The 27,033-nt window shown below is 36.5% G+C and overlaps 1 protein-coding gene across 2 annotated transcripts in view; it reads left to right on the plus strand.

The window, feature by feature from the left end:
* Positions 1 to 27,033, plus strand: part of STS (steroid sulfatase) — a 98,341-nt gene that overhangs the window by 48,491 nt on the left and 22,817 nt on the right. For both annotated transcript variants that reach the window (XM_063305067.1, XM_063305068.1), the window contains exons 6-8: positions 3,715 to 3,851; positions 18,040 to 18,177; positions 24,748 to 24,907. In XM_063305067.1, coding sequence (XP_063161137.1) covers positions 3,715 to 3,851; positions 18,040 to 18,177; positions 24,748 to 24,907 — 435 coding nt within the window. The remainder of the gene's footprint in view (positions 1 to 3,714; positions 3,852 to 18,039; positions 18,178 to 24,747; positions 24,908 to 27,033) is intronic.

Consider the following 27,033-nt stretch of genomic DNA (forward strand, 5'->3'; position numbering starts at 1 on the left):
TTCAGAGATACTGGTGACATAGAGGATGAACTTGGCATCTGTGGAAAAATGAAAACATACTCATTTTTAGAACTGGGATTTAGAAGTTCTGCTCTTGTTTTTGATACATGATGATGATGATGCTTTGGATCTAGAACTTAGAACGATTTAAGGTCCTGTTCCGATATAGCTTCAATTCTTGATAGATATGAATAAACGTTACAAATATTTATGCAAAACGCGAGTACAATTTCAGGAAGAGAGTTTGTAAACTGCACCTAAAAATCATTGGTCAATAAAATACATTCACAATGTTTTGCAAAGTTTGGCCAATATTCAGCATCAATGTGAAGTGGAAATCTTTGAGGAAAAGCCAGGTTGAGAAAGAAGAATAAAACCATAGACGCCAGACCATATAGAGACATGCATACTTGAAACCTCTATGCCATGAATTTCTAAGAACTCATTCTGTTATCACATCTATAACCACATTGTTATTTTACTTAGATTGTTGGTGTTTCATTTTGTAGTTTATGCCATTACACCAAGTCTATAGACTTAAATGCCTGTATAACTGGGTGGGTTTCCTTGATGACAGAGGTAGAAGCTAGGTGTAACATGTAGCCTTTAGTAGCTTTAAGTTAACTTTCCATGACTGATGGGGCAAATTCTGCTCAGAACCCCATGGAGCTGCTGGAGTTGCTGTGCTAAGTTCGTTTCCTGGATTCCTGCTCTGTTTTTCAACCCAACTCTGAATAAAACAGGATAAACTTCAGGTTCAGCCCTTCTTTTAAGGTCCCACTCTGAGTCTTCTTAGACAAGATAACCACATAACCTGTTAGAATCAGGCAAAATAGAATCAACCATCCATATATGGAATCATACCAGAGACTTATCTTTTACTAACTAGCACCTCCAAAACAAAGTTTGCCAAGTGCTAACAGAATGCAACATATGGAGAGTATTTTTCCTTGTTGAATCATTGTTAAGAAAGTTCTGAAGGACACAGACAAACTGTATTGTATCAGATCAATTTACTAAGCCATGAAACCAAATACTGACTAATAGCAAATCTCCACGGTCTCAGGCAAAAATATTTGCCATCATCTAATGTTTTTTGATATAAGAGACAATGAAGCCAGGATCTTACAGCTCAGGATTCAGGAAAGGGAATATTTGAAGGTATGAAGCAATGATTTTGCATAGCAATCTGAAACATACAATTATATATGTGCACCTTTAAATGACAGCCAAGTTCTTATTTTAAATGAGAAATAAAATTTACCTTGTTCTTTGTGTATAGTCATTTAAAAAATTATCCATATCTTAGCATTTTAATATGATATATCAAATTATAAAGAGTCATTTGTACCTACACTTTATCGCATATCAGCAATAGCTCCTCTCCTACTTACATAATAAGAGTTCCACTGCCAGTTCCATGGGTCTCTTTGTCACAAGCTACTGTACATGTCAGAGTTGTGATTGCGATAATCAGAATGAGCTACTGAGCCATTTTTCCTCTTCCTTGTACTCTTATTGTTGTTCCATCCTTGTGCCTAAGATTTTATGCCCAGCTGGCTTCTTGCATTACCACATTGACTCCATAGATTGTAGACATCTTGGGAATAAGTGTGCTGGTCCGATGCTGAAGGAAGGCTTTGTCTGGGAGATGTAATTTCTGCTCCAGGCATAAGGCTCTCTAGTTCAAAGCCTTCTGTGTCCTCAGAGTCCTGAACCATTGTGTCCTCTGGGGGCTTCAATTTTACTTTAGGACTCCGTCCTAAAGCTTTCTGCTTTATATGAAGGATTCTGGAATCATGATGTGTATGGCTACTGTTCATAGTCAATTTTTAAAAATGTCAGTAAGCACTAAAGAACAGCAAGAAGTAGCAGCATGTTCACACTTCTTCATTTGAAGGAAGTTGCTAATGCAGTTCAGAGGCAAAAGAAAAGACAAAGGCACAGAAAAGAAGGAAGAGATCTTACAGGGATCTTGCATATTTGGCTGCCTTATGTATGTCAGTCTTGTAAGCCTCTTTGGAATATTAGGATTGATCGACTGTCTGTACCTGTAAAGGTACATTTATTTTAAGTGACTAAGACTTAAGGCAACGGGTCCTAAAGGGCTCTGCTTTTGGGGCCCCAAGCATTAGAAGAAAGAACATTCCTCATTCTGAATTATGACTTATTAGAGATTTTTCATTTCTCTTAAGTAAGATACTTATAATTTAGCTTAAAGTGAGTCATAGCCTTTGTATTTAAATACCTTTTAAATACAAAGAAGGATTTTAGAGGAATAAAGTAAGTAGTTGACCATCATCAAAGAGAAGGATGTGTATGTTTCATTGCCATGTAATGGCAATGCCATGTAATCAATTCTAATATTCCAAAGAGGCTTACAAGACTGATATACAGTATAAATATCTGCTTTATGCAAACACAAAGTTTGCTTTATTGCTCTTTCAGTGAACACATCTGAACTGTGTTGAGAAAGGAAAGTCTGTCTTGGATAAATTATATAGAATGGAATGGTAGTAAATTTTCAGAGGAATGCTTCAGTTAATAAAACAGGACCTTAACTGTTATTGTCAAATCTTCCTCCCTCTTAGAAGCTGATCTGCCATTCCATTTTCAAGGTCACAGGAGTCAGTCATTTTCCAATCCTCCCCCAAATCTATAAGAGAATTTGATGAAAGAAAAATAGTCATCTGTGATTTTATACTCTTAAGGATATTAATAGGTGAGATTCTTTGTCTAGAGCTTGCTGTCAATCAGGGTTGGTGGACTTAAAAAGCAAACCCTCAAATGACATTATGCCCGTGTGTATGAACTTTTTATTAGATATCTGTTCTTGGACTGAGAACTCTTGTGTTGCAATGGAATCCTTGCTATTGCCCCAGGGACTGTCATCTCCTGAAAATAGGCATTTGTAATAGAAGTGGTGACTTCTACCTGTTCTATATTTATCACTGTAGTCCTATGTTCCCATCAAATACCCTTGCAAGAAATATACATTTCCCCTGTGGTACTCTTTTAAATCAATCTGCCTTAGTTATTTTGTTCAGCTACATAGCAATGGAATTGCTGTGTTCAATTTTAGGCTGGAATCAAGATCTATCTTTGATTCACTACTATCTGGTACTTGACAGAATTAAGCATTTCCATTGCCAGACACAGCTTCCGGGAGAACTAAAGTGACAGAAACTTTCCTAGATGATATATACAGGAAAGGTGAATATACTGGTGCATACTATTTTAAAACACAAAGAATTATTATTGTAGTAGCTTATTAATCCATTATACTCTTTATTATTACACTATTATAGGGTAAGAATCAGATACTGGCCTTCAGTGTGAAAATAAAAGTGTCCTAATGCATCCTTTTCACATTAAATTTCACTGGAAAATGTTGGATGATAGGTTTTTTAGGTACAGCTTCCCTGCATTATTGCAAAGAACTAAATGGACATACCATTCTAAGAACTGAGCCCAAACTTACCTAAATTGCCATCCTGACTTCCATTTGGTTGGTTACCAAGATTTGTCTCAACCTGGCAACCTCAAAGACTTTGTCTGCTATAATTCCTGAATGTTAGATTGGGTGAAAACATGGAAGATACTTACAAAATATTTGAAGGAATTATTACTGAAGAAATCATGTGACCAAGAAAGAATTTGTATGAAAGTGGTAATGTATTATGCATTCCTTCTGATTTTTATTTTCTATTTCAGCAATATTGATAAACCATTTCTTCTGTTCCTGTCATACCCTCAAGTCCATACAGCCCTTTATGCATCACCAGCTTTTAGAGGAAAGAGCAAACATGGCTTATATGGGGATGCTGTGGAAGAAATGGACAGGAGTGTAGGTATGCAGGTTGTGTACCACTCAAAAGTGTTACCTCTCCAGAAATTATGACATTTTAGAACTTGAGCCTTGTAAATACCTTGTACAGAATTTACTTTGACACATGAACATAAAGGTTATTGTCCCAAATCATTCTTTCAGGAGTAAGTCAGATGAGATTAGAATGTTTCTCTCTGTAGTTTTTGCTGAAAAGTTAATCTTTGGTGCAATCTTAGATAATTGGAAAATGATTGTTAAAAGCAAGTTTGTTTCTTCCTTTTCTGAACTGTCAAAATGAATTATTTGGTAAAACTGTTTTAGAAGATGATAAGGATTTATATTATGGTAACAGAAAAAAAAACAACATTTGGACTAAGGATACAGTTAAACATAACCATAAGGAGGAAGAGGTCATCAGGGTAGGCCATGCATCTTAAAAATTTATATCATGACTCTGCCAAAAAAAAACCCTTGACAAAATGATTTTCCACTCCTCCTCACACAATCTTGTGTCAGTATAGTATCAGGGAAATACATAGCATAGCTCAAGGGCATTTCCCTCTTTTCTGTTTTGGGAAGTGGTGCTATAGGATTCATAGCCTTGAATAAGACATACATGGTTGAATCTGGGGGTGATAGGAAGAATGTGTAAGAAACACTCTAGTGCATTTCATGTGGCAACTTATGCATACAAAGAAGGAAAAAAAAAGGATTTGAGTGAATATGGAACAAGTTTTTCTTCTTCAAGATCTGCTGTGATCATGGGATATGAGCAGATATGAATAGAATCATTGAACACTTTTGAAATTGGCTGGACTAACATCATATTAATGTATAACCAAGTGACAGAAAGGGAAAACTGTTGGATCTATTTTAATATAGGGAGAGGGGGACAAGGAAGTTAGATGATATTTATGGAATTTGAGCTGGTTATTCTGTGGTGGCACAAAGAAATGTTCTAAGCTGTAAGTATAAACAATGTTTATAAGGCTTAAATTTAAACCAGGATTCCTTTCCCCATGTATTTCTTTTGTACTGGACCTCAGATGGAGTTAAAAGAAACAGCTCCCAGCCATTCTGTGGCTTGTCTTAGGATCCTGTCAGATCATAAATGGGGGCATCCCCTAAATCCCTCCATAGGATTGAGAGAGCCCTAGTTAACTCTCTACCTGCTTTAAAAAAAACACAAAACCCTAGGGCAATGGGATTAGTCCAGAACCTGAATTAATTTTGTCAGTGTCAGATACTCAGCTAATAACAGAAAGACAGTATTTGTGTATATGTGTGAACCTAAGAACAACCATGGTAAAAATTCATCACATTTGCTTGTATCTTCAGCATTTAAATTCACTGCCAACTTCTGATAACAATATAACCTAATGGGAATTAGGTGTGTTATACTTTATTTTTGATTGTTCCCATTAATTAATGGCAATTATTAATAGTTTAAGGCAAATAAAACTGAGAAAGAAATTGCATTGCACAGAGAGCCTCACAAAGTGCATCCTCTTAAAGTGTGCTAATTTATCAGGTTTTGCAGAATAGCACATTATTGGAGGGAATATTGGAATGACTCTTCATTTCTAGAGGTAATCATCTGTGAAAACAAGTTTGCACTTGAAACAATCAAGCTGAAATGCCATAGTGCCATAAGATAATATTCCCCTTTCATTCCTTCTGCATATTAACTTCCAATATATTTCTGATTTCTATAAAGTACAAAATTATGTTCAGTAAATAATATATGCATTAAACTATTGAAAACTGATTTTCACCTCTGCAGCAGAAGCATGATTTATAATTGAAAGGGAATGCTTTGTTTGCAGACACAGAAAGTTCAATTTCATTCAGTTTCCTTGTACAAATTTAGCACTGAAATTTCGCTTATGAATTTCAAGAGCAACAGGCTCAAGGCAAGAGAGATTATTTAAGAAATATAACCATCTTCATAGGAACTAGCTTAATCTTCAAAAATATTCTATAGTATGTGTTTTAGAAATGGAAAATCATTGTCAGTCTTGTGACAATTCATGAAATTCCTGACAAGCTCACCTTGCTGACTTGCAGAAATGATTCTTTCAGCCAAGAAGCCTATGCAAAGAGACAACATAATAAACAACGTAACACCTATGTTATCTATGAAATAAGATTGCATTTTGGTATAAAATGGGACAAAGTTTATTAGCATGAGGCACCAGAACATGAACTGGATAGCTACATTACCATTTTTAGCACAACTTCTACTGGGGCAGAACCTTGACCATGCCCCACCTTTAGCTGATTGAATGATATTGTCTTCCTACTTGAACATGTGAACTGTGTGCCAGCCCAAGTCCAAATAGCTTCCTATGTACCTTTAAAAACTTTCCATCCTGCACATTCCAAAGTTTTTCATCTAATGGAAAAGAACAGGGGAATTTCAGACTGTAATACAACATCTATATTTCTATTATCAGTTCAATAAGATGACTTTTTTTCCCTGTCCTTTGACTTTGAATCTTTATACTTTTATTTCTAAACAGACAGGTAGGGAAAAACACAGACTGCAATGCCCTCCCCCCCAATATTAATTAATTAGTCTCAAGTACATATTCCTAGAAGGTTATCTTCAGGCATTATCATTAATTTCCTTTGATTCTTTATTTTATTACCTAATTATGAATTGTGAATACTACAGCAGAATATACTGTTGTTTACCATATTTATATGACATTCAAAAGCATTGTGGGGCTTTTAATTTCTGGATAGATTGCCAGAACATGCAAAATACACTAATATTAAATAATACTACTTAAAATAAATAGATATACAGTATGTACCCCACATTAATATGGAGGGCTAAATTTAACCTTAGTCACACTTAACCGAGACCCCCAAAGTTAGTCATTAATAGGTCTGTACCAATTCATGGCATTCTTTTTAATACCTAAATGTTTATACAAGTGTACAGAATCTAATCTGATATTTTTGTGTAGTAAAGCCATAGCCAAACATTTAGGTTTGCTGATTTTTTAATTTTTTTCTCCTGTGATTTGAGTGAAAAAATAGAAGTAAATTGAATAAATCACCAAAAGACTTACAATGAAAATTATTTTCAGATGACTCAAACAAAATGTTACATTATTCAAAAAACAAGAAAGTATTTTGTGGTTTGCATTATCATCATTTCTCAACTGAAAAGGCATACGTGGGCTTTGATGCTATTGAAAACAGCCAGTGAATGATGGAATGAACAATACATAGCTTTGAATGATTTTAACAAATCAAATCTATGATAAATATTCCTCTTGCCAATGCTAGGGTATTCATAATTTTTTTGGTGGAACAGTTTTAAAACTAAGACCCCAGTCTGACTTTTATATAATTATTAAAAGGTAGCTTGAGAATAGCTGTTTTACCATGCTGGGATTTTTTAAAAAATTTAATTGCATTGCTTTTTAGGAATTTCACTTGCTTCATATTTATGACTTTGAAAATGTTATTTCTCTGGCTGTATCCTGAACATATTGTGCATCATAGAATAGCATCCATAATGTTTGCATCTTCTTTGGCTGAAATCTTATACATGCTTTCCAAGAAGAAAGATCCACTGAATTCAGTGGGATATTCTTCTGACTAGAACATATATAAGCTTGCACTTAAATTCCATGAGATAAACAAAAGGAATAAACAACATCATTTGTTTGTTTGTTTTACATGTTTATGTACTAACCCAATCATATACTGTAACTCTGGCTGGTGCATAGCAAATAATGCAAAACAAAAATATTAACAAACAAAAAATTACTCACAATCTAAGAATTCATTAATATGTTAAATAAGAAGAATTAACTATAAATTAATATATAATTAACATCAATGCCCCAAACTTTATAATAGGCCAATTGGAGTTAATGTGCCTATTTATTGATCTGTGCAAAAAATGGAAAGCTGGGAGATATGAGTATTTCTCTTAAATATCATAAATGGAAGTGACAAATCCAGGAAAACAAAATGTCTGTTTATTTACTTAGAACACTTATGTGCTTTTTAAGTGATTGACAGCTAAAGTGACTAAAGTTAACAAACCTGTACAAAAATTTAAAACCATGAAATTTTTAAACCTCTGTCATTGACTGCTGCCTTAGGGAATCTTGTTTTATTTTTATTTTTAATAAAACAAAATTCAATAGGACAGCAGTCAGTAAAATTGATGATCCCAAAGAAAGGCCTGGAGCTTGACTCAGACAATAAAAATTTTAGAAAATAAAAAAAAAAGATATTGCCTGACAATTAAATGAAAGTAATATTTGGTTTCCTACAACTAATAACCAACAGTCTAATTTTTGATGGTGATAGAATCCAGAAAAAGACAAAGATGATGAAAGAACGTAAGAGACTCTCCTTTAAGTAGCCAAGCTATTGCCGCTAAACTGATGGTAAGTTATTTGGCATTAATGGACAATACACATCAAGCTCCAGATTTTTCAGTCACTGACTTCTCACTGAATCTTAATAGATCCCGTTAATTATGAGGTGCAGCCAGAGCAGTTATCCATCTTCTGGGAAGTGAGAAACAGCCTTAACTTCATGTACTTTACACTGATGTGCCACTGAAATTGCAGCACAGTATGGATATGTGTGGAGTTCCCATGCCTTACATCCATCTGTGCTGAAATCCTATCCCATTGAATTAGCAAAGTGTTTATCAGAGAATGAAAAGAGGTAAATGTCACTCTAAAAGCTGTGTACGTTTAACAGGGAATCAACATTATGTGTTTACTTAGCCATGTCGGAAACCTAGATATGTTGTAGGCATGAGCACAAAATAGAAAAGGAGTTTTATTTCAAACTTTGGTAAACAAACCATTTTAGACTACGTTCTCCCAAAACAAAATTCGCAATGTCGCAAAAGGTTTTTTTCTGAATAGAACAGAACATTTTTAATTTTCTACTACAGGGAACATCAGGGAACAAGTCCTTTGCCACAAGTGTAGGTGGGGTGTTCCTCCATGCTGTCTGGTACCTACCACTTGTCCTACAGGAAAAAAAATGGTTACTTTTTAAATGAAAATATGGTTTAAATTCTCATAGGAAATCACTTAAGCACACTTTTCTCCCAGCTCATCAACATAAATGGCAACAGAAGTCCAGCAAAGAGCAACTTGATTCATTTCAGTACAATCCATGGACCAAAAGAGCAAGAACAGTTATTGTTTTCTATTGGCTTGTCAGTTTTCTGTTTTATTAGTGAATAAGAACAGTGTACACCTATGCATTTTGTAACAATCCAATAACATTCTATCCAATCAAAGCAGCATAGTCTTTATTTAGCATGCAGCCTGAAAACTCAACATCAATACAAGTATGCGTACAGCGCATACAATAACATTGCACAGACCTTTGCAATTACTTAGTGCCAAGACAACACAAAACAGCATATGGCAGCACATACAAAGCAGTGCTCCTGAAGTCTAATTTTCCTTCAGCACAGGTTTTTGGTGGTGGTGGTTGTTTCTTAAGTACAGTTATTTGGCAAGCAACCAAGCAGCTGAAAATCACCTCTGCAGCTGCTGCTTTCTCCCATGTGTCTCCCCATGTCTCAGCCAGTAGAGGTAAGGACTTGTCTGTCCTGCTTTATTGGCTTTGATGAAAAGATTTGTTTTTCTTTAAAGAATACTGACAAACCAACAAACCACTTACAGAATTCAGGAGTTTTGGAATACTGAAAACAAGCCTTTTAAAACATGCCCATTTTGTCTAGTACTCAGAAGATACATGCTTTATTCTGAAGTTAGGACATAACTCTCAAAACACAGGTTTCAGAATATTCTCAGTTTCAGTAATTTCAGACTGAATGTTTCAAATTGGGGAGGATTTGCACATCTCTACTTTTTAATGAGAGGGACGCGGTGGCGCTGCGGGTTAAACTGCTGAGCTGCTGAGCTTGCCAATCGGAAGGTTGGCGGTTCAAATCCACGTGACGGGGTGAGCTCCCGTTGCAAGTCCCAGCTCCTGCCAACCTAGCAGTTCGAAAACATGCAAATGTGAGTAGATTAATAGGTACCGCTTCGGCAGGCAGGTAACGGCGTTCCGTTCAGTCATGCCAGCCACATGACCACGGAAGTGTCTACGGACAAACGCCGGCTCTTCGGCTTTGAAACGGAGATGAGCACCGCCCCCTAGAGTCAGACATGACTGGACTTAATGTCAAGGGAAACCTTTACCTTTTACTACTTTTTAATGATTAGAATGTATGTAGAGATGCTGATGTCCTTCTGTGTTAAACAAGCAAACATCCTCTTCCTTGCCACTTAATGTTTTGTTTTGTTCAAGTCTGATAAAATTCCTTGATGGACTGTCCTGTGCTTTTATCAGGTTTTCTGGGCAAAACCTTTCTTTAGTCACTTTCTAAAATCCCCATGATACTTTTGAATTCTATAGCAATGCCTCCATGTTTCTGCTCTGGTGTGTCTGTTTTAGCTGACAAACAGATGCATTGGCTATTTATGCAAAGGAATCTATATTCTTGTCCTTCTTAATAAAGAAAAAAATACAGAAGAGAAAAGTTCACAAAAAGAGCACATAAATTCTTTAAGCTTCTATGAGCATAACAAAGGATCCTAAAGGGACTTGTCTTATTCATTGTAGTATAAGCTTTTGTAGACTACAGTTTAATATATCAAATGAATAAGCCTCTAGTTCCTAGTTATTTCTGTGGAAAAGATATCATTTAAGGTGAAGCCAAATTCAGCGGCCTGCTAGAACCACTGAAATGGAGCAGAGCTTAACACAGCTTAGAAGCTGGCACAGAAAAAGAAAATTAGCTATCTTAGATAGCTTCAATGAGCATGCCAGAGAAACACAGGTTATTGCTCTTACACATTCAGCCCTCCCAAACATAAAGAATCACATGCTTAGACACATTAGGTTAAGAAATAAAAAGAAGCTTACTGACTTTATTCTTTGTTGCTTCTGTTACATCCATCTTGGTGGGAAAAGATGAAGTTCCTTTGTTCTTCCTTTCTAATTACATACTTTGCCCTAAACTGCCAGCCCTACAGCTGCCAAGAGGTGTGTGAAAGAAAGGGGCAGAATCCCTCATCAAGGCCCAAGCACATGGCCCTGATGAAGAGAGCAGCATCCACGCTGCCTCCCCCTGGGTGGAGAAGGGGGAAAGAGAGAAACAGGAAGTGGGAGTGACAACAAACAGCTTCCTCAGAGTTGCATTTTGGGCAACTTAATTTACATGTTAATGAGGCATGCTGGATTTGCCAAAACTTCCAACATAAGGTGCCCCAAGACTTTTCAAAGAAGAAATAAAGTTACCTTATAGGCTTCCTTAACCAACTGAAATAAAGAGATAGAGCTGCCTACATAGATGGCCGATCAGCCTCTGCTTGAAGGCCTCCAGGAACAGAAAGCCCATTACTTATATAGGTAGTCACTTCCATTGTCAGAAATGTTAAGATGTTTCTCCTAATGTTCAATAAATGTACCATCCTGTAACTCAAACCCAATAGGTCCCATCATATTCTCATTAGTATCAGTAAACATTTTTCACTTCTGAACTTGATGGCCCAAGTGTTTGAAGAGAACTGGCAGGTTTTTTTCCCTTATGCAGGAAGAGCATACTAGTTTTTTTTAACTGTTCTTCATTTATATGTCTGCCCATCTATATAAGAAATTCTGAGCAGCAAAGTAAAAATCAAAACATTCCAGAAAAAGAAATGCCCCCCACAACTCCAACTTTTTAATATTTTAGTACTTGGCCTAATTCCTAGTCTTAATACTATTCTAATTGTTGTTTCCTAGTCTTAATACTATTCTAATTGTTGTCTCATTCAAATGTTGCTAGTGTGAATCATTAGCATTGTCATTCTTCACTTCCAGATCCCCCAGATCTATAGAAGTTACATTTCTAAATTAGTCAGAAGGATGAATGCCTCTTACCTTTACTATACACCTGTGTAAATGTATGTATGTCCATGCACCAACAAGCAGCCAGTCAAATATTTCAGTCAAGTTAACTTTCATTTATTTAAAACACAAGGAAGATTATTGCAGAATAAACCACCAGAAAATGTAGCGTGGAGGTTAGCTAAAAGCAATATGAAACAACTGGATCTTGTGAAGTGACTCCTGCAGGTACATGAATAAGTGAATTACAACCATGCGTTAGTATCCTTATTAGGCACTTATCTCTATTTGTCTCCTTCCTTCCTGGAGAAACATAGTTTTGTGAAATAAAGAGGAAAGAACCCAGTAAGGACACAGACACACAGAGAGAGAGATACACTGAGACATACACACATACAGAGAGAGAGGTGGTGGTGGTTTGCTGCCTCTCTAGATTCTTATCTACTAACTGTTGGAAGTATCACCATTACCAAGACAATAAAATCCATTAGCACTTAAGATAAACCACTTAAGTCTTCTCAAACTTTGTATCACAACCCCAGAGGGTTGCAAGGAAATTTAAGGTGACTGTACCACCAGAATTGGGATTCAAATGTTCTCTGCTCTCTCCAACCATGCCCATGAAGATGACACTAGGTAATGTCAGCAGCTGCAGCTCCTGCCTTCTTTCTCCTTGGCTAAGCCGGGCTAAAGCAGACTTGGCTATGCCTTTCTGAAAAGGTTGGTAGGGAAGTTTGAGTCTGCCCTAACCAAGAATGAAGATGCTTCAGGCCTTCACATCCATAAAACCTTAATGGCAGAGCTTCCAGTGAGGATCCATGGTGAACTAGATGTCCCTGAAGGAGCAGGGACAGCATTGCAGTGGATATCAGCAGCCAGACAGTTTAATTCTGGCTGGCACAATCTCTCTGGAAAGAGGAGAGATCATGGGATCACCCATCTCCATGCCAGACAGCTGCTTCTCATGAGTAGACTGCAGGAATGGAGGTTTTTGTGGTTGGATCATTAGCTGAGCAGCTGGAAGTCAAGGGATTTCAGCCAAGCTCACAGCCATAATGCACCCTATTTGAAAATAAGGTTTGCGTGAGCCTCATTTCTTAAACACTTTTGGATGTAACTACTGTAAGTTACTGCTAAAGAGAGATTTTCTGAGTGGCAGGATAAAAATGCCACTTGGTGAGTTATCATTCTTTCTGGATAACAGAGGGGGAAAAAAAGGTTTTAAAGATTTAAATACTTTTGGCAAAAAGCTTAACAAGGAGTGGATGTAAGAAAGTTTAAAACAGATAAAGGGGACAGTTATTTTGAAAGATTATTTTCTGATGAATGTGCTTTTGAATAAATTGGAATTAAAATAAACAAACTAACCAGACCTTCTTGGGAATGTTTTTTGTTTAGTATTAAAGAGTGAAGACAATTGGTGGTTTTTACAAAACAAATGATGAAGGTAATATGAGCCAGATTGTGATGCTGACTGTAACTACGGAGTACCACTTGAGACAAAGTATTAAGAGCACAGGAAGACAATTAAAAAAAAAAGAGTGGGGAAGCTTGCCTTTTCTCTTTACCTTGTTTGGAGTGAGTGTCATCAATATTTAGAAACTAACATGCCTTTTTATTTCCACAAATCTCAGTGCTGCTCTCATTGAAAGTATATATGCATTCCAGTCTATTTATCTAAGGAAGTGTTGCTATAGTAATTTTCTCCAAATAATTACCTGAATTGAATGGGTAATTTTGCCTTTGTCAAAAAACACAAAATAAGAGGTGTTTTTTTAAAAAAAAAAAACCAGACATGGACAGGAAATGCAAACTTGTTGCTGAAAAACATGGAGCCTTTGAAGATTAGCCTCAAGGGAGGGGCTACTAGAACAGGAAATTTTAATAATTTTAATTTTAATGTAATGTTTAATTTAATCCTTGTAACATCTAATAGGGTTTCTCTATCTTCTTTCCTTCCTTGTATGGTTACCTGTTCACTCACCACATTTCCATTAAGTATTGTTTTCCCTTTCTCTTTCATTCCTTTTGCAATGCAGCTCTCCCTTTTCTTAAGTCAGTTATCCTCCACCTTTCTTTCTGCAGAAAGGAAATATGTGAATATGTCTTTGCTTTTGTACTTGTGCATTTCCATAAGAGTGGTCTCTGTGTGAGGGTACCTTATTTTATATGCAGTTTAATTTTTATCAGGAACTAGAATTCATTCTCTTCTCTTCCCTTCTCTTCTCCCTGTCCCTGCCTCACATTTTTGAAATGTGGCCACCAAAAAGTGTATGCACAAGTTACAGGACTAACCTGCCTTACACAGGAAAAAAAAAATCACAGAAAGCAATACACAGGTAGAGCCAGTTCTAAGTTCTCTGAAGCTGCTCTGAGAGACCCACTAAGAGTTACTCTATGCAATTACCTGTGTAAGGTTAGATTGAGGCCAATCTCATATAAGTAAGTTATTACAGAACTACCCTTAGAGAACAAAAACTGATTCATGGAAAACTAGTATAAGTAAATTAAAACCTGGTCAGTTATAAGATCCACAGAATATGCTTAATTTGTGTTAAGTATAAACACAAGACACTTGCACCTTCATGTTCTAGCTGCTGCTAGGGTTGTGCTTAATAGATGAATAGCAAAGCTTAGGTGTTTTAAGGTCAAGGTCATTTTGCAAGTGATTTTTTTCATATATATGTATCCACTTCATTCAGACCTTCATTTAGTTTTAGGTTAAGTATGCCTTATCTAATGGCTGAAATTTGCCTTCCAGTTTCTCAGAAATGTTCTTCCTCTCAACAAAGGTTTTTCTGTTTTTCTTCTATTCTCTAGGTGCTTGACTTTTATTTTGAATTTCTCTTGGTAGTATTTTTCAGCATAGCTCATTGTTGTAGGTGTCAGAGGGTGCTACTACTTGTGGTTGTTTTCTGCTATATGTTTCCTTCATTCCCATTAAGGAAAAACAAAACAAAAATAAAAACAACCCTAATGGGAAGTGTCTATTTAATTGTATTAATATGTTAGTTTTCTTCCAAAAGCTCAAACTAACGTCAGAGGTATATCCATCTAGCCAAAATGATGAAATATGCATCATGTCGCCATCATGCAAGCTCCATTCTTTCATATTTGCATTCTGATGTTCCACACAAGTACATATGAGGCACAATTTGTATTATGATGGCACAATGCATGTTCTGTCACTTACCACTTCTATGATTGCCCACGGCCAGAAGTGTCACGGGGGAGATTAGGGGCAGGCAATGAAAATAGTGTAGGGGTGCAATCTCCACCCCTTTTGAATGTACATTGTTTCATTTCACACAGCTATATAAAAGTACAGAGCTTGTGTTGCAATGGCATGACATTGCTTTTATCATTTTGATGAAATCTTTGGATCCTGTTGACACCTCTGGATTCAGCAAGCTGCAATGAACTAAAGCCAAGGTTTCTTACATACTATGTGTTCCCATAGTTGGCAACATTACTATGTTATTGCTTTTATATTTCTTCTATCTTTTCCCCCAAGCCCACTAACGTTATTCTGTAATACTGTAGGTATGGCTGGTAGATATCTGGCTAAATTGGAACTCACACTCTCAGAATTAAGTTTGGTAGGTTATCTGGCTTCTTAACCAAGTCAGTGTCATGAGTAGAAGACCAATTGTTGGAGGACCTATACAACTCTTTATAAAAGTCTCCTGGTTTTGTGGATACCTATTTTAGAGTAAATAGATCTTAAAGATGGACCCTCAACTTCAACTAATTGCTGGAGTGAGTGGCTATCCAAGGCTGTTTGGATTGCTCCAGGATGGGGAGAGAAAACCATAGCCATAGCAAAATGTAATAAAAGTAGTGGCTATTTATAACTCACAGGTGGCTATGCATGGACAAGAGTTCCTTCACTGTCTGTCTAGAATCATTTTAAGTGCAATGTTAATTGATCTTAGAATAAGCACACACATTCTTGCTTCTACATTTATCTTCACTTATTATAACACTTACACTGACTTACAGAGTTGCATGGTCCATATGCTTCTTGTAACATCTGTTTCCAAAAAGCAACTCAGTGAGCAGTTCTACATGTAGTTAGGTGTCAAATTCATGACTGCATCTTAAAAAACCATGCTGTTTTGACTTTTGTTATTTTTTTCTGGGAGAAAAAAGGAAAATCTTTGTTTATTACGAAACATAACTTTTACTACATTTGGTAAAATTATGAGATCTAGAATAGATCAGACGTCACTCAAGCATTCTTTCGTCCTCCAGTGTTGTGGTGCATTGGGGTAACAATGTTTGCTTTCAAGTAAAGACAGCCGGCCTCTGTTTTTTGTCTTCACACAGCCCTTTGGCAATTATCACTGCTTTCCTACTTAGAAATCAAAGTCATATTTTACATTATTGTTTTCCCAGCAGGTCTTACCTCACTGATTGTTTTAGAGCATTTAAATTAAGTTGGCTAAAAACATGATGGAGAAGCTCAGTTATTTGAGTTTCTCCTCACATACATTCCTCCTTTAGGCTTTGACAGCACTAAAAGATTTATCAGACAATATATCCAGGACCATGATTGCCAAGCCAGTCTCAAGTTTAGCTCCCAGACACTTGAATCATGAGGATTTTAAAAACAGCTCTGTGCCAGCTTCTTATACTGTACACATAACTGTTCTGAAATGTTGCCAGGCTTTCACTTTGGCAAAGTTTGTTGTTCTGCCCTGTAGAGTGCTATTTGGTAGGTCTCATAACAAAACTATTTAAGCACATTTGCCTCTGCAGCTCTGCCTCTGAGAAAACTCTACGTCATATAATCCTGTAATGGTGATTTTTTAGGGATTGGCAGGCCCTGTTGATGTGTCTCATTCTTCAGAGAATTCCAGGCAGGGTGCCTGATTATTGCCAATATTATCTATCAGTTAATGGCCTGATATTACTTGTAAAGCTGCTTTATTTTCTTTCTCCATATTTTCCATTTACCACTCACTGGACTAAAAAATAATACTGTAGCATGTTTTATTCCACCTGTTAAATAGGTGTTTAATATAACAGAATTATCTGTTTCACATTAAACTGCTGAATGGCCAACTGAATATCTGTATTTCTTTACTTCACCACCCAAAGACAAGCAAAAGCATACAGTATATTTAGCCCTCAAATAATTGCCACGTTGTCCTATTGATTAGATCACACTTGTATTAGGAATGTGAAAATGTTTGCATAAAGTATTTCTTGAAGTAACTTGATGTCAGCATAGCACCTACAGGGTGGGGATGGGGGATTAGCATGTCTAGTGCTAATACTGGAATCTACACCTTTCATTCCTTCATTGACTCAGCAGCCCCACTGGAGCTGTGCTTGAGAATATCGCTCCATCAGGGGTCCAGAGGCATAACATCACGTAAATGATGTGTGTTATACTCATTAGTTTCCAGAAAGAACCCCCCCCCCCAGGTGAGCAAACAACAATTGTCAATAAAACAGTGCCAATGGAAGTCACTGATTCTAAATGACAATTTTTAAACAGACCAAAATAAAACTTTAAAAACTTCATTTTTAAAACATAGTCTAAAAGGCAAGATGTTGCTGTTAACTAGACATTTATATTGCTTCTAGGTAAGGCATGTCTTCAGTTGTCCTTTAAAACAAGGCAGTGTGGGAGCAGGCCATGTTTCCCGTAAGACAGAGTTCCATCCTTGGTGTGCTGTCTATTCCCAACCACCATAGTGTGAGTTGAACCCACCAGTGGAACCATAAGTAGGACTTTCCCAGTGAACTGTACCATGTTGACTGGATGATAATAGGGGAAGGGAACTTTCAAGCCCCAGGTACCAAACAGCAAAGGCAATAGCAATGCTAAATAAGTTTAGTTTCTGTTGATAATACCTATTTTTCCTAAGGTAGAAAACTGGATCTGCTTACTTTGGCTAAGGGAGATTTGAATTGAGGAAATGGCAGTTCCTTTCCTTATTGCAGTGTCCACATGCAGGATGTGGCTCTGCGAGTTAAACTTGTTTCAATTACTGCTTTTCTTCTTCTGGCCTTACTGTGGCTTTTTCAGTGACACTGATTTATTAAAAATCCATGCATCCTAAGAGATGGCTTCAATTCAGAATCATTTTTCTTATGATAAATAAATTCTATTTTATGTTTCAGAAAAAAATCCCAGGTTAGTCAAACCAGCTGCATGCTGAGGCCTTATTTTGCCTGAAAGTCTCATAGGAATCTTTCTATAGAGTATCTGCTTATATATGGTGATACTTTAAATGTAACCTTCCTTTTCAAAATTTTGAATGAAAACATTATTATTCTTTTCATCACATACTTTATAGGACAGATTCTTCATGTATTAGATCAATGGAACTTAAGTAGGCGGACTCTTGTATACTTCACGTCAGATCAAGGAGCACATGTCGAAGAAATATCAGACAATGGAGAAGTTCATGGTGGTTATAATGGAATATTTAAGGGTAGGAGCCAGCTTTTACTATTGTGTTTCACAAATTCTGTACAATTGTCCTTATAGTTGGAGTAACCTACATTTTTAAAAAGTGAATATAGATTTAGGAGACAGCTATTAATTCAGTTCTTTTGTTGGAACATTTTAGTCATATCAGCAGGGCCAGGCCTGTCATTAGACAGATGATGGGGAACAGCAAGAAGCAGTGATGTGATGAAACATGTCATTACCTCTGATATGCAACTAGTGGTGTCCATAGGTTGGGGACGGACTAAAAATAACAATGTATCACATTTGGTGTTGTGATACAAGCACTTTTGTACATGAATTCACGTCACACACATGCACAAAAGAGGTGGGGCTTGCATCACGCCACCACATTCACCATTTTCTTTTTTTGACACCTCCCTTCACTGCATGCAGCCCATTTTTGTTTCTTGTTCCTTTGTGGCTCATGTCCTTTGCCCCACACAGCAGAATGCCTTAGATTTTCCTTGCACGTATGCAGCAGTTTTAAAACTCCTAATGCATAGGTTTATACAATAATTTTCTATCATGTTGTTCATGACATCTCGTGTGTGTGTGTGTGCGCGCGCATGCACATGCTTTCAGGTCACTTTTTGACTCCTGGCAACTGCTTGGATAAGTCCCTGCAGATTTCTTGACAAGGTTTTTGGAAGTCGTTTCGTTCTTCCTAGGGCTGAGAGAGAGTGACTGACCCAAGGTCACCCAGCTGGCTTTGTGTCTAAGGTGGGACTAGAACTCACAGTCTCCTGGTTTCTAGTCTTAACCTTAACCACTACACCAAATTTGACACCAAATTTTATCTAGCATTTCTAAAACTTAAATTCAGCTTATGTCTGCATAGCAACACTCATTACATTTGCTGACTTTATTACCCTTTAAGCACACATCATGTTATTTATCTATATGCTGTATCATGTTTGAAACCATAAGTAGCAATGTGTTTTCTATGTTATATAGAACTCTATCCAGGGATAAGACCACTTGCCTACTGATGCAATCCACATGTAGATAGAATATTAAAAAATTAAAACAAGTTAACTGCAGAAAATCCCAGCAATAGAAAACTATCTTGGTTCAGATTTAACAATCACATAAAGCTGGGTAAGTTGAAATAAACAGAAGTGAAGGACAGTGGAATTCTCAGTCCTAAATAGTAGCCAGAAATGAATGTTAATAAGATCCAGTAATAAAGTTACTGTAACAAGAAACCTTCATTTCAGATAGAAGGTCTAAAGCTTCCTCATTTTATCTTAGAAGGTTTATGAATCCATTAAAAGTCTCACAGAAGATGACCTAATCAAAACATTCAGAAGGGGTCCCATAACATGTTATAGTTGCCTTGCTGACACCTGCAAAGTGAAAACCATACCCCTGGATACTTTTTTACTTTCCTGTTCCAACATGTTACCTCCATTCCCAGCATCTCTAGGCAGGGATTGGAAAACCCATTTGAAACCAAGAAAAGCTGTTCCCATTCAGCATGGACCAGCTTCACCCAATTTAGCATCCTCCAGATGTGATGTGATTACAGTTAAAAGAGCCAACTAGCATAGCTGAAAGCCTTTTTGCTTATACATTCAGGGAGTTACAGTATAATCCCAGTAGGTCTGGTGAGTGGTGAGCTGGAAGACACTGCTGTAAACAAATAGCAAGGCAAATTCACTAATTGCCTTGCTATTTGTTTACAGTTAGTATCTGCCTTGTTAGTATCAAGGCAGCTTCTTATCTTCAGGAAAAGAAAAAAGAATTTGCTTGGGACAATTAACTCTTTTCTTCTCTGCTCTTCTCCGTTTCAAAAATGCTCCAAAGTTTTGCTGTCTGTAATGATCAAGTGCTTCCCCCTACCTCTTTTAAGATGACAGTTGTATAATTTCTATCTTCACATTTAACATTTTTAAATATAACATCTCACACTTTCTAATTCACAAATTACTGTAAGGCTTAAGTTTTCATATCAGAGAAAGAAGAGCAATATCAGCTTCTGAAATTAAGTTTCTAATTTGTTTAATGAGCTTCCTGGGCTCAAGAGACAAGAAGACAGTCATATTAAAATTCCGATTGCCTCCTTATGGAGTATGTGAAGATTTAATTTAAGGGTGGGGGGTGGAATTAAACTAGTGACCAAATGTGTAATTCTACCTTATTAAAAGTGAAAAGGGGAAAACTTTTTTATTTAGTTTAAAAATAAACAAAAGAAGAAATAGGGCAGAAAAGAGGCCATTTGTTTGGATCACAGATGCTATTGCTCTATGACTATATGCCAGAGTTGGTGAACCCATCCACTTTTCATTCTGGCTTCAGCCATCACTGTTTTCATCCTGTTACACAACTGGCATATGGCCCAAAATCAATTATCCCTGGAGAAATATACCCCTGGCATTAAAAAAAAAAAGCCTACCCATTTTACATTAATGGAAAGGAAAATTAGAACTTATATTTCAGTAAGATCTTGGGCCATGCATACAGTGGCCATATTTTCTTGGCAAAGGAAAGGACAAACCTGAAAAAGGGGCAAATCTGAAAGAGGTTCATAAGGATAAAAAAATAATTGTTTATAACTTTTCTTTACAAAGGAAAATTCAAGAGCAAAACCAAGAAACTAAATAATTAAATAAAACAAATCTAAAGGACAGCTTTCTGAAATAAAGGACTGTCCTTTATAATAAAGGATGTATGGTTTCTGTGACTATGGGTCCTGTCCCTGTTGTTTATGCCATCACATATGATCTGAGCTAGGTGTATAAAGAAGAAACACATTGAGCTGTTTTCTTTCTATATTAAGGTATCCCTCAGTCCTACAGAAACAATATTATAGAATTTGGAATATTATGGTAGCAACTCTCATGGTTTTCCTGTGTGAGTGAAGGATAAATAGGGCATAAGCAGTGGGAGAACTTGGGGTTATGTTTATCACAATATAAGGCAAACGTTGTGTGTTTTACACTCGGTTACTTACAGTACTTGCATCCAACGGTGACTTTGCTCTAAATAAATAGTAAGTCACCAAGTATATGAGGTAGAGAGGGTGCAGAAGTGCTGGACTTTATTATATATAGCAACCCTAACCATTCATTTTAAAGAGCTAATAAAAAGGATTAAACCCTGATGAAATGGAGTGCAAAGTGTGAGTTATTTAATGTCTTATTATTGAAATGTTATAGTCAACTGGCCCAAATGTAAAACAAAGCAAATTATAAAGTACCTTAAGCCTAATTACATCAAGCAGTATTATTAGTATTAGTATCTATCTATCTATCTATCTATCTATCTATCTATCTATCTATCTATCTATCTAGTAAACATACCTAATACTCCTTCCTCCTCTATTTTCCCCCCAACAACACCCCCATGAGGTAGATTGGGCTGAGAGAGAGTGACTGGCCCAAAGTCACCCAGCTGGCTTTCCTATCCAAGGGAGCCTTAGTACTCACAGTCTTCGGTTTCTAGGCCAGTATAAACTGTAATTAAATATACCAGAACAGTAATAGTTACCTTTCTACTTACACGTTACACCCTTACTTTAATAGATGCTACCAAAAAGTTGGATATACAGTGAGTTAACTTGAAATTTCTATCAAACAACAAGATTTTTACATATACAAAATTGCATCAGTCTGGTATTGTTTTTAATAATGTTTATAATAATAAATTTCCATGATTATGGAAAAATATTTTACCATCACAGAGGTGACAATAGTGCTCCTTTCTGCTTCCAGTGCCAAAAGGATTTGAAGTGGAGGTGAGAAGTCATTTGCTGCTTTGCTTCAAGCTACAAAATGTCTGTAGTCTTAAAACAGATCCTAATCATGGAGAAGGAAGTCTGTTCCTGTCTCTATAAAGCAGAAGCTTATTATTCTTTTCTTTTCTTTTCTTTTCTTTTCTTTTCACAGTATCTTCAGACTGAAAAGTAGAATAGGGAGGCAAGTACTCAACATCAAATGTGTTCTGTTCAAGCTACAGAAAAGAAACACAAATAAAAATGAAATATTATATTTCTATATCTACAGAGACTGAAGCTTCAGCCAATGATTATCAGTTTATATAAACAGAAATTAGAGTGCAATTTTCAATCATGGTAGCATTTGTGATGAGGGCTCTTTCCAGAATGTATCTTCTGCATGTGAACATGTGATTATGAATCCATCCAATTAACCTCCTAATCTGAAAAGCTGAAATCTACTTAACAGTAATTTCACTAGTCTAGTTTAAAAGCTATCATCATATCTTCACAATTGGTACTTGGTTGTTTATATTATGATATAGTCAGATAATAAGATATAAGAATTTCAGAGACTTAGTGGCTGGCTTAGAGAGCCAATTTGGTCTAGTAGTGAAGGCAACAGGCTAGAAACCAGGAGACCATGAGGTCTAGTCCTGGCTTAGGCACAAAGCCAGCAGGGTGACTTTGAGCCAGTTGCTCTTTCTCAAACCTAGATGCTTAGCAGTATCAAAATAATATGAGTTCACTGCAGCAGTGATTTCAGATTAATGTGTGGGTAAAATTATAGAGCAGCCCTTGCAATCTATAATCCAGTGATTGATCCATCCATCCATCCATCCATCCATATATATATATATATATATATATATATATTTTCAGGCCAAGGACCACACCTGGCCTTCAGACTAAACTAACAGATTATGTGAATGTAAAAAAACCTCCAAGGACCACATACAGCCAAGGACCTTGGGTTGGGTTATTTCCCTTTCACAAAAATAAACACACATGCCAGATTCATTTCAAACTGAATATATCTATTTATGAAATAATTTTAATCTCCTCTTATAGCCACAATAATACTGAATATTGACAGTGAAATCAAAAGAAACAAAAAAAGACCTGGCACTACAGCTGTTTCATGCAGCCCACAACACATTCATCTCATGCCAACCTCACATCCAGTCAGCAAAGAAACAGGCTATTACCACACTGATTCTAAATGTAATGTCTATTATGCTAATAGACATGTAGTATCTATTATATTTTCTTGATAATTTTTGTTATTACCATCACTTTCAACTGAAGTACTTTGGCCACATAATGAGAATACAGGACACCCTGGAGAAGATGCTGATGCTAGGGAAGTGGAAGGCAAAAGGATGAGGGGCCAACCAAAGGCAAGATGGATGGATGATATTCTAGAGGTGACAGACTCATCCTTGGGGGAGCTGGGGGTGGCGACAACCAACAGGAAGCTCTGGCGTGGGCTGGTCTATGAAGTCACGAAGAGTCAGAAGTGACTGAATGAAGAAACAACAAAAGCCATCACTTTCATAAAAAGGAATACAATCCTTTCATTTCTAGAAATAATAGATGTTTCTAACATTTCCTTGTATGTATGATTGGGATTTTTCAGACTAACAAATCCCAAACTATTAAAATGTTTTCTACTCAAGATAATATAAATTTGAGATATGTACTGTATGACACTGTTATAATGCTTGTTGTTTAAAAGTGAATATTTGCTATATTCACACCTCAGAAGATATTGACAGTAAAGACAACATTCTCTATGAACTCTGAGATATTGGCTGAAGGCCTGGGCTAAGACAACTGCCCCAGTCGTTGGGAGTCAGGAGGCATATTATGATTATTGTTGTTATTGTTATTATTATTAATATCTTCATCATCTTGTTGCCCAAGGCAAAACCAAAAGTGTACTCTTCCTATTTCAGGTATAGGAAGGAATGGACTTTTGTTCTTTGATGACTTTTGTTAACACTGGCTTTGAAGTGACAGTAGTAGGCTAATTTAAGAGCATGCAGTTCTCATTGCTGCTCCCTAGAATTTGGTGATAGGATCAGCCACATCTGGCTGTTAATGACATAAAAGGAGAAACTGCTGTTGAGATGTGAGTTAAATCATGTTTAGGCACATGAAATGGATTTGATAGTATCTTTGAAATAAAGAATTCAGTGTCTTGGATTTAAGAACTGCTTTGAGGCTTTGAATCAGCCTCAAAGTCCATCAGTTTGATTCTGACTTCAGCTGCATCAGTTTATAAGTGACATAAGTGGCCACTCCCTATGTTTGATGCCAGTACTTTATTCTGGAATAAACTGTGACTAAGTAATCATGGACAAACCTCATGTCGATAATTACTGAGTTCTCTTTTGAAAAGTATTTGAGTGCTAGGGGGAAGGACTAATTTCTTTATTTATTCTCAAAACACTGGTGATGGTTATAAACAACTTTCACATTTTGCACTTGGTTATTTTTCCAATAAGAATTACATTTTCTTTTTTTCTTTTCAAGATTAGACATTCCTTCTTATGAGAGAGAAAGAGGGGGAAATGTTTCTTTTAGCACAGGTCTTGATTATTTTTAAACAGTACTTATATTAAAACCAATGTTTGTCTTCATTTAAATTTTTTGTCTTTATTTTTTAAAAAATCTGCCCAATCAACATGCAATTGTAATTAATCTGTACTTTAATTTATTTAATGGTTAAGGTACTCAATTAATCTACTCATTTAAATTCTGCAGTAAATGACTGTTGTGTTCCACTCAAATGAATAATAACTTGAAGTTAAATGGGTCTTTTCCTTTCAGGTGGAAAGTCTACAAATTGGGAAGGAGGGATTCGAGTGCCTGGCCTTCTCTACTGGCCTGGTCTTCTCGAACCTGGAAAACATATTGATGAGCCAACAAGTAATATGGATATATTCCCCACCATAATTAAACTTGCTGGAGCATCACTGCCCAATGACCAGTATGGAACATAATTTCCTTTGTCATAGAAGAAGTAACTTAAAAACACATGACTCTAGCCATGGAGGAATCATAAGTGTAGTCAATATTATTTATGGTGTAATATAATGAGTGCTATTTATTATATCAGTTCTTCAAGTAATGACTAAATTACAGTTGCTCCCAAGTGGCTTGTATACTGTTTCTCAGACTTCTCCATAATTCTGAACAGCCTTCCCACTGACAAAGTACCACAACCCACATTTTATCCCATGTGACCCTAAATGAGTCTCCTGTCTCTTATTTCTGACTCCTCACAGAAGCTGACAAGTCCCATGAAAGAAACAAACATATATAAAAAATGAATATTTTTTATTCATGAATTGGTTCAGCTGTCATGTAAAAGAACTGTCTGCACATTGACCACTAAAAAGTGTAGCACATACCCATTTTAGTTTCCACATTAATATTTGTACTGTATTGCAGTCAAATTATTATTCCAGTTGTAACTGTGGATTCCTTGTAGTTGCAGAAAAAGAGAGGGCAGAAGGGGGAAAGGATGTGAAAGTTACAAATAGTAACTTTTTGTTCTTTCATTGTCCCTTCAGTTTAATGTGTGCAGATTTCATGGAAATGTAGCAATTTGAAAAGGTTTTCTTAATGCATGAAGGAATAACTTTGAATTAAGATTTCGGTGTCATCAGGGCAGCAATTAAACAATTCATTAGTAGAGGCCACCCTAGCAGCAGAATGAAGTGTGATACAGAGTTTTGGCAGAAAAAATAAGATGACGCTAAGCATTTTCAGATGATAAATAATCATCTGAATAATGATCTCTGTCTATATAAGAGGGCATGTTTCTTAACATACATACATACACACAGACACACACACACACATATACACACACACAAACTTTCTCCATAAGGCAAACAATAGTTTGTGCCTGAGTTATGGAAGACAAATTCCAATTGAATGTTAGCAAAAACGTCCTGACAATAACAGCAGTTCAACAGTGGAACCAATTACCCAGAGAGATGGCAGGTTTCCCCTCACTGGATGTGTTCAAGTAAAGCTAGACAGCCATTGTCAGGGATGTATTAATTTAGATTACTGTTCTAAGCAAGGGATTGGACTCAGTGACCCAAGTGGCCCTTCCAGTATTTGATTCTATGATTTTAATTCCCTTTGCTTACACTGAACTTAATGCTGGAAATACAGCCTCTGTATTTTAATCCTGTTATGGATCCCTGAAGGCTGAAACTGCATATTGCACAATATTTCATGGAACTCACTCAGGGCCTGCCCAAGCCATTTTACTGTCTGAGAAAAAGAAAAGGATGGATTTTATTTATTTATTTATCACGTTACTGCACCGCCCATCTCAACAAATGACTCCTTAATTCCATCCTTAATTCTATAGACAAGTACCTCAATCTTACTTCAGCACTGGTGATGACATTAATTCTTCATCATACAGTACACTTGCTTTGGTATTTGCAAGAAAGGGTCTTACCCCTGCAACACTGGAGTAGGTTTACTGATGTTGCTTACTGACATTATTGCCTGTGGTGGCTGCTTCACTCTTCCTAAAGACAAGACCAATGCTACATACAAATATGTATATCTTTTAAGTCAGTATCAAACTCAGCAGCTTGGGACAGGAACACTGGAAGTAATTGAGACTGTTTAATTCTTCCCTGTTGCGTGTCATGTGTCACGTCTGAAAACTACTCTCACTTGATCACGCCTATCATTCTTTACAACCACCTATTTCTCTCAGAATCTTATTGCTCTACTTATCTCTCTTAGTAATCTGATTGCCATTCCAATCAGTCCTTGGCTGCTTTAGCCATTGTTTGTAGGATAGATAAGTTATTAGAAAGGACTGTGTCTCCCCACAAAGTAGCATTTGTTGGCATATCTAGAACTTCCTCCCAGCATACTGGCTTACATCCCAGCCTCTTGCAGGTCCTGGTAGATTGTAATCATCATCATAATTTCAGGGCAGTTTTAAAAGGTAAAAATCTCCTTTGGTTTAAACTCCTGGTGATTACATGGACTACAGTTTAGAGTCATGGAGCTGGAGCTGGAGCTGGAGGCAAAGACAGAAACAAATTGATTACACAAAGATAGGGATAAAATGTG

Source organism: Candoia aspera, chromosome 5, assembly GCF_035149785.1.
Source record: "Candoia aspera isolate rCanAsp1 chromosome 5, rCanAsp1.hap2, whole genome shotgun sequence".
NCBI classification, from domain to species: Eukaryota; Metazoa; Chordata; class Lepidosauria; order Squamata; family Boidae; genus Candoia; species Candoia aspera.